The sequence below is a fragment of the Scyliorhinus canicula genome, chromosome 5 (genome assembly GCF_902713615.1).
Source record: "Scyliorhinus canicula chromosome 5, sScyCan1.1, whole genome shotgun sequence".
Classification (NCBI taxonomy): Eukaryota; Metazoa; Chordata; class Chondrichthyes; order Carcharhiniformes; family Scyliorhinidae; genus Scyliorhinus; species Scyliorhinus canicula.
In genome coordinates, this window is record NC_052150.1 from 143,184,149 (window position 1) to 143,197,737 (window position 13,589).

Here is a 13,589-nt window from a genome sequence, read left to right on the forward strand (position 1 = left end):
GAGGGGAATTGATCTCCATCCGAACCCATAGGGAGAGGGGGAGCAGAGGGAGAGGGAGAGACTGATATGGGAGATGGTGAGGGTGGATAGGAGATATGCGTAGGCTCCAGAGGAGGGAATGCTGGGGGAGAGGCGTAGTCTTCAGGCCAGGTTCGACCTATTGACTACCAGAAAGGCGGAGGCTCAGTGGAGGAAAGCACAGGGGGCGGTGTATGAATATGGGGAAAAGGCAAGCAGGATGCTGGCACACCAGCTCCGAAAGCGGGACGCGGCCAGGGAGATTATGGGAGTGACGGATAAAGCTGGGAAGGGGGTGCGGAGGGGGGGTAGATGTTAATGGGGTCTTCAGGGACTTCTATGGGGAACTGTACCGGTCGGAACCCCCGGTGGAGGGGGGTGGAATGGGGCGCTTCTTGGACAAGCTGCGATTCCCGAGGGTGGAGGAGGAGCAGGTGCAAGGACTGGGGGCGCCGATCGAGCTTGAGGAGGTGGTTAAAGGGATAGGGAGCATGCAGTCGGGGAAGGCGCCGGGGCCGGATAGGTTTCCGGCGGAATTTTATAAAAGGTATGAGGACCTGTTGGGCCCCCTGTTGGTCCGGACCTTTAACGAGGCAAGGGAGTTGGGGGGGGGGGGCTTTGCCCCCAACTATGTCACGGGCGCTGATTTCCTTGATCCTGAAGCGGGACAAGGACCCTCTGCAGTGCGGGTCATATAGGCCGATTTCGCTGCTAAATGCTGACGCTAAGCTGCTGGCAAAGATCCTAGCCACAAGAATGGAGGAGTGCGTGCCCGGGGTCATTCACTAGGACCAGACGGGGTTTGTGAAGGGAAGGCAGTTGAATACGAACGTGCGAAAGCTCCTTAACGTCATTATGATGCCAGCAGTGGAAGGGGAGGCGGAGATAGTGGTGGCATTAGATGCGGAGAAGGCCTTCGATAGGGTTGAGTGGGAGTATCTGTGGGAGGTGTTGGAGAGGTTTGGGTTTGGGGAGGGGTTTATCCGTTGCGTGAGGCTGCTCTACGAGGCCCCGACGGCGAGTGTAGCCACAAATAGGAGGAGGTCGGAGTACTTTCGGCTGTACCAGGGGACGAGACATGGGTGCCTCCTGTCCCCCTTGCTCTTCGCGTTGGCGATTGAGCCCCTGGCCATGGCGTTGAGGGAGTCAGGGAACTGGAGGGGCCTGGTGTGGGGTGGGGAGGAGCATCGAGTGTCGCTTTATGCGGACGACCTGTTGCTGTATGTGGCGGACACGGTGGGGGAGGATGCCAGAGGTGATGAGGATTCTTAGTGAATTCGGGGTTTCTCTGGGTATAAGTTGAACCTGGGCAAGAGTGAGTTGTTTGTGGTGCATCCGGGGGATCAGGAGGAGGGGATTGGTAAGCTCCCACTGAAGCAGGCAGGGAAGAGCTTCAGGTACCTAGGTGTCCATGTGGCTGGGAGTTGGGGGGCCCTGCACAAGCTCAACCTCACAAGGTTGGTGGTGCAGATGGAGGAGGAGTTTAAGAGGTGGGATATGTTACTGCTGTCACTGGTGGGAAGGCCTTTTTTACGAGGGTCAACAGGAGTATCACGGGATTTGTGTGGGTATCACGGGATTCTCCGAGGGTGAGAAGAGTGGTCCTGGAACGGGGCAGGGATTGGGGGGGGGGGGGGGGGGGCTGGCGTTGCCCAACCTCTGTGGGCACTATTGGGCTGCCAACGCAGCGATGGTGCGTAAGTGGGTAATGGACGAGGAAGGGGCAGCATGGAAGAGGATGGAGGTGGCGTCATGTGTGGGCACGAGCCTGGAGGCGCTGGTAACGGCGCCGTTGCCGCTCCCTCCAACGAGGCATACCACGAGCCCGGTGGTGGCGGCTACCCTCAAAATTTGGGGGCAATGGAGACGGCATAGGGGAGAAGTGGGGGCCTCAATGGAGGCCCCGTTATGGGGGAACCATCGGTTTGTCCCAGGGAGCATTGATGGCGGATATCTGGGCTGGCATAGGGTAGAGATTGGGAGGTTGAGGGACCGGTTTGTGGAGGGGAGGTTCGCGAGCTTGGGGGAGTTAGAGGGGAAGTTTGGGCTCCCCGTAGGGAACATGTTTAGGTACATGCAGGTCAGGGCGTTTGCCAGGCGGCAGGTTAAGGGGTTCCCCTTGCTGCCCCCACGTTGGGTGCGGGACAGGGTGCTCTCGGGGGTGTGGGTTGGAGGAAGGAGGATTTCGGACATATACCGGGTGATGCAGGAGGTAGATGAGGCCTCGGTGGAGGAACTGAAGGGTAAATGGGAAGAGGAGCTGGGTGAGGAGATTGAGGAGGGGATGTGGGCGGATGCCCTAGGGAGGGTGAATTCCTCCTCTTCCTGTGCGAGGCTTAGCCTCATACAGTTCAAGGTGCTGCATAGGGCCCACATGACTGGGACGAGGATGAGTAGGTATTTCGGGGGCGAAGACAGGTGTGCTAGGTGCTCGGGGGGGTCCAGCGAACCATGCCCATATGTTTTGGGCGTGCCCAGCGCTGGGGGAGTTTTGGAAGGGGGTAGCAAGGACGGTGTCGAGGGTGGTGGGATCCAGGGTCAAGCCAGGCTGGGGACTCGCACTTTTTGGGGTGGCAGTGGAGCCGGGAGTGCAGGAGGCGAGAGGCCGGTGTTCTGGCCTTTGCGTCCCTAGTAGCCCGCAGAGGATCTTGCTCCAGTGGAAGGATGCGAGGCCCCCCAAGCGTGGAGGCCTGGATCAATGATATGGCGGGGTTCATCAAATTGGGGAAGGTGAAATTTTCCCTGAGGGGATCAGTACAAGGGTTCTGTAAGCGGTGGCAGCCTTTCCTGGACTTCCTGGTGGAACGGTAGGGAAATAGGCTGGCAGCAGTGGCAACCCGGGGGGGGGTTTGGTTCGGTGTGAGGGAGAACTGTGTACATGGGTTTGGGGGATGTGGCGGGTGTTATTTCTTTCCCTTTTGTTGTTTGGGTATTCTTTTGTTTTTTCTTTTGTTTGTAGTTGCGTTTGAAGATGTGTGGGTGGTGTTGTTGGGTTGTTACCGCAGTTGTTTTGTTAATATAGTTGTGATTTTTATATTTTGTAAAAATTTCAATAAAATTATTTTAAAAAAAAGATTAAAAGTCTAAATATTGTTTTCTTTTCTATTGTTTTAATAAAGTTTGTTTATAAAATAACCAAGCCCCATTTCCTATATAATCACTTCTGGAACATATCAATCTTTCTTTAAAAAGTTATGGTCCAGTTTCTTAATCACTAAGAACTGAACAGGTGTCCGTAACACTATCGATTTTGCTAGAGCTCCTTCACATCACACTTGGACAAATGCTATGCAGACCTCCCCTTTGGAATGCAGCACTTTTGTCCATGTTTTGATTAGGGCTGTACTGCACTTGGGAGCGGAGTGGTCCTGGCAGAATAAAAATTGAACATTCATGTACAGGTTATTAGTAAGTGCCACTTGACAGTACTGTTGATGACACCTTCCATCACTTTGCTATTTTGGTGGCAGATTGATGGACCAATTGGCTAGATTGGCTGCTGCATTTTGTGAATGCGCCATACATGTGCAATGTTTCACCTCGTCAGGTAGATGCCAGCATTGCAGATGTACTGAAATATTTGGGGTTGCAATTTGGTTAGTTTTGGAGCACAAGTCTTCATTACCATAGCTGGGATGTTGATCAGGTTCATTTTTGTTTGGTTTCTAGCATGCTTGGCTGTTTCTTTATATCATGTGGAGTGAATGGAATTGGCTGAAGAATGGCACCTGTGCTGACGTGTACCTTAGCAGGGGCCAAGATGTTTCATCCACTTGGGCCTTCCGGCTGAAGATTTCTCAAAGCTCTTAGAACATGCAGTGCAGAAGGAGGCCATTCAACCCATCGAGTCTGCACCGACCCACTTAAGCCCTCACTTCCACCCTATCCCCGTAACGCAACAACCCCTCCTAATCTTTTTTGGTCACAAAGGGCAATTTAGCATGGCCAATCCACCTCTACGTCTTTGGACTGTGGGAGGAAACTGGAGCACCCAGAGGAAACCTAGGCACACACGGGGAGAACGTGCAAAGTCCGCACAGTGACCCAGCAGGGAATCGAACCTGGAACCCTGGCGCTGTGAAGCCACAGTGCTATCCACTTGTGCTACCGTGCTACCCTATCTTCAGCCTTATCTTTTTCACTGATGTGCTGGGCAACAGCATCATTGAGAATGGGGTTGTCTGTGGACTGTTCTCCTCCCATGAATTGCTTAAATGCACACACCATTGAATGAAAATGAAAAGTCTTGATATGGTAGGACTGCAGAGCTTTAATGTAATCCATTGGAATATAGGACCTAGGAGCAGGAGTAAGCCATTAAGCCACTGAGAGATGCATCTGCAACAGTTAGACTGGTGAGGGCAATAGGCTTTTCCTTTGTATTGGTTCTCTCACTACTTCTATCGGTAAAGGTAAAGTCGCCATAGTCCCGGATGACCATAGTCTGCTTTCTCCTTTGAGAGGGATAGCTGACTGGTAGTGGTTTAACCGGAGGATCACCACACTTCAGGCGAGGGACAAAGTTGAGATGACAGGCCTTCATGAATAACCTCTATTGACCCCGACTGGCAGATATATCCTTCAGAACTTGGGCAGCTTAGTCAGTAGTGGTAATGCCAAACCACTTTTCAAGATGAGCACTGAAGTCCCTACCATGAAAACATGCTTGATATGCTCAGTACTTCTTCCAAGTGGTGTTCAAAATGAAGGAGTATCGATTCATCAGCTGAGTGAGGGAGATAGGTGGTAATCAGCAGGAATTTCCTTGGGAATATTTGATTTGAGGCCATGAGTCCTCATAAGGCCCAGTGTCGATGTTGAGGGCAGGCTCCCTCCCAACTATAATACCTGCACTGTTACGTCTGGTGGAGCAGTACAGAACCTGGGCTGGTGATGGAGAAGTCTAGGTTATTAACTAAAAAGTATGATTTTGAGAGTATGACTAGGTCAGGCTGTTGCTAGATTAGTCTGCAGGACATCTCTCCACTTTTGACACTAGCCTTCAAATGTTAAGCTGGTTTTACCTTTGCTGTATTCAACTTTTTTTGTCGGGCTCTGATAGACCTGAAGAACTTGGTGGGCCATTTTAGAGGGCAGTTAAGGGTCAATCATATTGCTGTAGGTTTGGTGTCATATACAAACTGTGTGAAGACAGCAGATTTCCTTCCCTGAAGGACTTTAGTGAGCCAAATGGGGTTTTACAACACACCATTACCGAACTAGCTTTTTATTAAAAACGTATTTTTCTATTGACTTGACCAACATAACCCCCAAAATCTTTCAACAGCATCAACCACACATTTTGAAACTAAATCATTATTTATCAAGATGTAAATGCACTCAATATAATTCAACACATTTATTACCACGCAAAATAGGCTCAGTTTAGTTGAATGAAAGCTGCAAACACATTGCAGTAACAACATACTTTCTTGACGTCATGGTAGTACTGTACTGTCACATGTTTATCAATAGGTATCCTATGATAAGCAGAGCATTGCGCATGCCTCTCAATTACAAAGCAAATTTAGATTATGAATTGGCCACACTATGTGAACTTTGATCTTTCACATTTATTTTCCCAACCTCTGCCTGCAGCTCGTCAATGAATTAGTGATTCGATCTTTCCTGATGTGATTAATATGATTATAAACTTTATAGTTATGTTAATTATTGCAGCAACACTTATTTTTAATTACACTTATTCCTTTGCGTTCCTACTATTGTAATTCTTCTTTTGGATTCGCATTTATGGTCCAAGCTACCTTGATATAATAACAGAGGGCAATATCCTAATGTTAATAAATTGCTGTTATTTGTAAATTTCTATAGCAATTGGGTCAGTGGTGCCTTTTGCTTTTAGGTTCAAAACAAGTAATGCGAGTAATCGCTGGACAGAAGTGAAGTATTGTAGATTTTAAAAACCTTTGGACAGGGACAAATCGTACATGAATTGCTAAATTTAGCTGACACTAGTTCTAGCAAGTAACAATATCAGTTTCATTGTTCTAGTAAAGACACCAGTACTCTGAAGATACTGGATACTTAGAACATTTAGTGCTGAAGTATTTTCATGCCATGCATTTGTGTTACTTTTTATTTTAACCTGTTTTATCTTAACATTTTTACTAAGTTACACTCCAAGTCATCTTTAACTATTGTGAGTAGTTTAACGCAAATCATATATTTTATTTCTTGAAAAAGCAAAAATATTATTTTTTTTTACTGAAGATTGTGTTGCAACCTGCTTTGTGATATTGATGAACAGGTTTTACATTTTACAAACTAGGAAGCATCATTAAAAATTCTCATATTGTTATAGATTATCTGAGGAACTACTGTGCCAATAACAAATTATACATTTTTGAATACTTTCCAAGTATTTTTTTATCTTAATCAAGTTGCAGTCTTAAGATCAAATAATTTTTCTTTTATATTAAATGCTTTAGATAAAATTTAAGTCTTCCATTTTAAGTTGTTAATTCGTTGGCTGGTATAAGTACAGGAGTTTACAATGCAAGTTTGAGGTATATATTATAGAAACATGCAACGTTCTTTGTGGAGCTGTATCTACATGCTGCTCTTAATTCCATTTTCATCTACTTGTATATGATAGTACGGTTTCCTCCAGTTTGAATTGTTACTTGTTTTCCCTGAAATAGGACAGAGATACACATTAATACCATACACTGTGTCAAAGTTATGCATTCAAAAAAATCACAAGGCAATAATAACCTATTTCCCACTTCTTGCATATCTTTTTATTAAAACTAAAAAATATATACAAGGCCGAACGATACAAACACTAATTGTGTTGGAGAAACATGGTACCCTCCCCTCAGTACCAATGTACGGGGAGAGGGGATAGGATAATCTGATTATTAAAACAGTTCACAACACATATCTACAAAAAACAAATGTCACAAGCACTAAACTTTGCGCTGGAGAGAGGGGGGAAAGGAGGGTGGTGGAGAAGGAGGGAGTCGGGGTGTTGGTGGAGGGGGGGGGGGGCAATAGGGCACTGCCTGAACTATCTACGGAGGCAGAAAATTAAAAGAACCTTCAATTATGATGTGCCAGATTCTGGGAGTCCCCCAGAGGGGGTGAGGGGCGTCAGGCACGAATGAGCCCTGCACCCTACTACAGAGAGCCTCATGTGCACCCTGCGCTCCCGACACTGGGCAACTGACAGCCTTTGGACAGTCGCCCTCTGGGCCCGAATCCTCCACTACACGGAGTGCGGCGGTCGACACGGGCCCACCAACCAACCCAGGGCCTGCCTTGATCTCGCCACTGGGATCATCGACAGGCGGGATCTCCTCAGGCTCCTCCCGGGGTCCCGGGCTAGTGGGAGGTGGTGGCGCAGATGCTTGCTCTGCCCCGCCACTTGCATCTTAAGCCTTTTCTGAACCAAAATAATGAGCTGTTAATTAATGAATCTCAGCTCTAAACTAGCCATTAACTGCTGAATGACAGCAGCCCAAGATGGCCAATTGGTTTTCCCTTGTTGTATGGTTAGCTTCACTTTCATCAAACCTCTGTTCTGATGAAGAGTCAGTGACCTGAAACATTAACTGGATTTCTCTCGACAGATGCTGCTTAACCCGTTGAGATTTCCATATTTTTGTTCAGTGCTCAGTGAAATGGCCAAGCTCAGTGAAATCTCTGGTGGCAAATATTTTTCAGCTATTCTCCAGAGTATGCCAGACTGGCGATTTACTAGGTGAAATTGCCTTCCAGCCCTCTCCTGACGATTAACAAGATCTTCAAAAGGAGCTTATTTGGAGGCAAGGGGGTTTTCCCGTTCTCCCCCGCCATATTCTGTAACAAATTGGATCTTGTGACGCCCTCCGGGAATGCAATTTTCAATGCATGTTTTGCCTCTCTTGCAATTGAAAATTCAGCCCAAGTTCGGTTTCACTCTTAGTTATTCAATCTTAGCCAAAGCATTAGCAGCAGTGGCTTATTTTCTTGCCCCTTAGTTTTCTTAGCTCCATCTTTCCTCCTCAACATGCTGCCCCTCGGCAACATCAGCTACAAACGCAAGATCAGCTTTCACATGTACACCTAGAAACTCTGAATCTTTGCTGCTCCCCCCCCCCCCCACCCCCCCCCCCCCCCCACCCCAAACCCCATTCCCTTCTTAAACCCTCTGGGTGGGATTTACTGGCTGTTCACTCTGTCGCCTCCCCCACTGAAAAACACATGGAGTGATCAGTAAATCCCACCCTCTGCCTCACCATCTCCTCCATTTAATCATACTCTTTGAACAAGCATTTGCAAATCTCTCTTAAATGTACTTCATTGCTCGGTTTGCATTCCTGTCCCAGCATAACACCTCGATGGCGCTAATCAGATGTTGTTGAAGTTACAGTCACAACACCGTAACCAAAGACATAACATGGCAAAACCATTATTTTACAGTCTGAAGGAGGATGATAGTTTAGAAGGTGGAAACAGATTTGCTTTTTTAAAATGTTAGTGCTTTGAACCTAAATTATGTTTTTGAAAAACAAGCTTGAAACATTTCTCAGTTACCAGCATGAGACAGAGTGAGACTTAATTAACATTTTATTGTCTTTACTTAACTTCTAATTTCAGTGCAATTATTAAACAATTTGAGGCATCGCAGGGTTTCTCTCACCTGTCAAGTGCAACATCCTCTATCAAGTAGGGATTCCCCAGCACTACCCATGTCCAAGACAACTGCATGTTCAGAAAGTGCCACCAAATGCAAAATGTCACACACCATTCCTTGGAACACCACAAGCAGCTAGTGTCACTGAGGTGCATTCACAAGGATGAGAACTATGTGGATAGCACATTTCAGGTGATGGTCACCCTGCAGTTTAAGAGGAGGGCTGGCTGGCCGCCAGAAAAACAAGGCAGGGAGTGCAGCAGTCCCCCGAGGACATCCCACTTTCTAACAGGTGGGCAGGTTCTCTGGAGACAGTGAGAATCATAACTAGAGAATCACAGAATCCCTACAGTGCAGAAGGAGGCCATTCAGCCCATTGAGTCTGCACTGATACTCTGAAAGAGCACCCTAACCTCAGCCCACTCCCCGCAGCATCCCTGTAACCTCATCTAACCTACTTTTAACACGGTCAATTTTAACATGGCCAATCCACCTAACTGCACATTTTTGGACTGTGGGAGGTAACCAGAGCACCCAGCGCAAAATCTACACAGTCACCAAAGGAATTGAACCCGGGTACCTCGCGCTGTGAGGCAGCAGTGCTAACCACTGTGCCAACCTGAGCACCATGGGCACAAGAAGGGAGGCGAAAAGACAGGAAAGCAATAGTGGAAGAGTATTCCAGAGTTAGGGGAACCCACAGGGTGGTCACAGATGTGATTCCAGGACGACCTGTTGCCTCCTGGTGCAAGGGTCAGATAAACAACACTGAGCAGTTACAGAGCACTCTGGAGGGTCAAGGTACACAGCAAAAGGTCATGGTCCACGTTGGAACCAATAATATAGGTAGAAAAAAGGACAATGTCCTGCGGGCTGGGCAGGAAATTAGGTCTGAGACTAGTGAGCCGGACCGCAAAAGTAGTAATCTCCTGATTATATCCAAATCGCGTCTTAGCGAATATAGAAATATAAGAGTACACCAGATGAACGTGCGGCTGGAGTGATAGTGCAGGAGGGAGAGCTTTAGATCTTTCAGCATTGGGACCGGTTCTGGGGAAGGTGGGGTTTATACAAGCCAGACAGTCTACATCTGAACAGCCACACTACAAGAGGTGCAAAATAGACCCCGAAACAGTGACAGGGAGATGGAAGAGCAGATTTCTAAGTGCAAAAACAATGGGGCAGTGATAGTTGGGGACTTCAACTACCTTAATATCAATTGGGATATGAACAGTGTGAAGGGCACAGAAGATCCAAAATTCTTGAACTACATTCAGGAGAACGTTTTTATCCAGCATGCAACGAGTGCTATGAGAGGAAGGGCAATTCTAGATCATGGGCACGATTCTCAGGCCTTGTTAAGCTCTCGCCCGAGCGAAACAAGGCCGATGAATAGCGGGAGAGGCGGAAAACGAGAACCGTGCCGGGTGACAAACCATTTGTGATGCAACTGGCCTGCTCCCGTACACGAGATAGGGATCCTGCCATACCACTTATGCCCTACTCCCATACAATTAACAGGAGCCACCCCACATCCAACGACTTCCTGTCATTCACTGGCCTCCCCAAAAGGCGCTGATAGTATTCCTTTTGAAAAATATGAACCTGGCAGAAGGGCTGCCTGCAGGGAGCCAAGGAGGTGAGTAGCCATCTTTGCTCACAGGTTGTGAGCCTGGGACACTAGGAATGCTGCCCCTGCGCTCTTGTCTTGTAAAAGTTATATCTTACTAACTTCATTTTTTCAGGAAGTAACAAGGAGAATTGATGAGGGTAGTGCAGTGGATGTGGTCTCATGGATTCTTTAAGGCATTTGACAAGGTCACATGGTCTCACATGGCAGCCTAGACAGAAAAGTAAAAGCACACGGGACACAGGGGAATGCGGTGAGTTGGATCCAAAATTGTTTCAGTGACAGGAAACAAAGGGGGTAATGATCGATGGATGCTTTTGTTCCACAGGGCTCAATATTCAGTCCCTTGCTGTTTGTGGCATATCTTATTGATTTGGACTTAAATGTCAGATACATGATTGAGAAATTTGCAGATGATATAAAACCTGGCCGGATAGTTGATTATGAAGACAATACTGTAGACTCCAGAACTATGTCAATGCTTTGGTTGAACGTGCGGAGAGGTGGCAAATGGAACGGAGAAGTGTGATGTGATGCATTTTGGGAGGGCAAACAAAGCAAGGGAATACTCAATAAATGGGAAGATATTGAGAGGAATTGAAGAAGTGAGACACCTTGGAGTGCACTTTTGTCCACAGGTCTCTGATGGTAGCAGCACATAAAAAAGGCTTATGGAATGCTTTCCTTCGTTGGACTAGGTATAGAATACAAAAACAGGGATGTCATTCTGCAACTGTTTAAAATGCTGGTCAGGCCACAGCTGGAGTTGTATGTACAGTTGTAGTCACTACATTACAGAAAGGACTTAAGTGCTCAGGAGAGAGTGCAGGAGATTTACAAGCTTGAAAGTTGTCAGAGCTTGAAAATTGCAACTGAAACAAAAGACTGGGGTTGTTTTCCTTACGACAGAGGATGCGGAGGGGTGACTTGATTGAGGTTTTCAAGATTATCAGGGGGATTCAATTGGGTAGACAGCAAAGACTCATTTCTCCTAGCGCGAGGTCGATTACCAGCCAGCAAGGGAATATTAGAAAAAGCTTTCTGGCCCAGAGGATGTTAGGTGTCTGAAATTCGTTGCCCAGATTGGTGGTTGAGGCGCCATAACTTGCAAGACTACGAGCCAGGTGCTGGAAGGTGGTATTAGAATGGGGAGTTGGGTTTTTTTCAGCTGCCGCAAACACGATGCCCTGAATGGCCTCTTTCTGCACTGTAACCTCTCTATGGTTCTATAACAGGAAGTGTTTGACAAGTAAATATTGAAATGCAATACAACTTTTTTTATACCTTATATCCTGGTTCTGGGTTAAATGCATGTTCTACATCAGACAAGACAGAAGTTGCTAACCCTTTGATGAGATTTGTTGTTTGTTGACTAACCATTGATCTTGGATTACCATAGATTATATGATTTCCTCTTGCAGCATTGCCAGGCTGAATCAGAACCATCGGTGCTGAAGGATGTTGCTGGTTTACAACATAGGTAGATCCAAGTTGCTGCTGGTTCACAACATAGGTTGTTGCATGATTTTGTGGGTTGACAACACAAATTGAACTGGGATGCTGCTGGTAGACAATCGAAGGCAAAGTTTGCAGAGCTGCAACACCAGTGCTCTGAGGCACATAAATCACTGGTGACTTCTGGTAGCCAGGATATTGTGGAGGAGCATATGACACTTGTGGTGCTGCTGGGTACGCTGGATATGGTGAATATGGCATAGCTGCTGGGTAGTTGTTTTGATATCCAGTAGAAGCATGTTTCTCAGCTCTCGGGTATACAGAGGGGTAAGGGGGGGAAGCCTACAAAATTAAATCACAGAACAATCTTCATCAATAGGAAATGATATGCTTTATCATATTAAATTAATTTTGTATTTTCCATGCATGAAAATAACTTCATTACCTAAACAATGTGAATGGTGCAGCAAGATTAACTAAAATACTCAAATGATGTTGAACAGAGCTAAAGGAACCAAATGCAGAAGCAGAGCCAAAAAAATCTAATATTGTCACCAAACGCAAATGTCACCAAGTTAAGTTTTCACGATGACCTGGTGTTGCAAAAGATTACTATTTTGCACTGGAAATCATAGATTTACATTTACACTTTGGCTGATATTCGCATCATGTTGACTGGAGACAAAGCATCATCAGCATGCAAATAATGCTAGCACGGGCCAGATCCGGTCCTTGCAAAGCCCTAAATTCTTGGGCAAAGTAAAGGGTGTCATCAATGCAACTAGGTCATACATGTGTATTCCATCACAGCATCTAACACCTGGTGACTGATGTAACGGTATTACAACTGGAATCAGATGTAACGGTATTACAATTGAATAAAGGTAAGTACAAAGACATGAGGGAGGAGCTGGCCAGAGTTGACTGGAACGAGAGCCTAGCAGGGAAGACAGTGGAACAACAATGGCAGGAATTTTTGGGGGTTATTCGGGAGGCACAACAGAAATTCATCCCAAGAAGGAGGAAACATGCTAAGGGGAGGACAAGGCATCCATGGCTGATGAGGGAAGTTAAGGACAGCATAAAAACAAAAGAAAAAGCCATACAAGGTAGCGAGGATTAGTGGGAAGCCACAGGATTGTGAAGAGTTTAAAAGCGAGCAGAGGACAACTAACAAAGCACTAAGGGGGGGAGGGGAGGGAGAAGATGAATTGAGTGTAACCTAGCTAGGAGTCTTTTTAATATACAATAGACGAGAGAGGGAAGAATAGACATTGGACACTGGAAAATGAGGCTGAAGATGTAGTAATAGGAAAGAAAGAAATGGCAGAGGAACTTAATAGTTACTTTGCATCCGTCTTCACGATGCAAGACATCAGTGGGATAGCAGAACTTCAGGAGAATCAGGGGCGAGTGGCCATCACTAAAGAGAAGGTTCTGGGGAAACTGAAAGGTCTGAAGGTGGATAAATAATCTGGACTAGATGGACTACACCCCAGGTTTCTAAAGGAGATATTGGAGGAGATGGTGAAGGCATTGGTGATGATCTTTCAGGAATCACTGGAGGCAGGGAGGCCCCCCCAACCTGTTAAATAAATTAAGAGTCTATGGTGTTAAGGGTAAGATACTGGCATGGATAAAGGATTGGTTGACTGGCAGAATGCGGAGAGTGGGGATAAAGGGATCTTTTTCAGGATGGCAGCTGGTGTCTAGTGGTGTGCCTCAGGCGTCAATGTTGGGACCACAACTTTTCACAGTATACATTAACGATCTGGAAGAAGGAACTGAAGGCACTGTTGCTAAATTTTCAGATGATACAATGACAGAATAATAATAATCACTTCTTGT

General features: G+C 46.4%; 1 protein-coding gene across 3 annotated transcripts in view; it reads right to left on the reverse strand.

The window, feature by feature from the left end:
- Positions 1-5,318: 5,318 nt before the first annotated feature.
- LOC119966307 (extensin-like) overlaps positions 5,319-13,589 on the reverse strand; it is a 47,841-nt gene continuing 39,570 nt past the window's right edge. For 2 of the 3 annotated variants that reach the window (XM_038797783.1, XM_038797784.1), the window contains exons 3-4: positions 11,571-12,083; positions 5,319-6,671 (exon numbers count right to left, since the gene is read on the reverse strand). In XM_038797783.1, coding sequence (XP_038653711.1) covers positions 6,618-6,671; positions 11,571-12,083 — 567 coding nt within the window. In that variant the 3' untranslated portion in view covers positions 5,319-6,617. The remainder of the gene's footprint in view (positions 6,672-11,570; positions 12,084-13,589) is intronic. The other variant, XM_038797785.1, reaches the window with a different exon arrangement.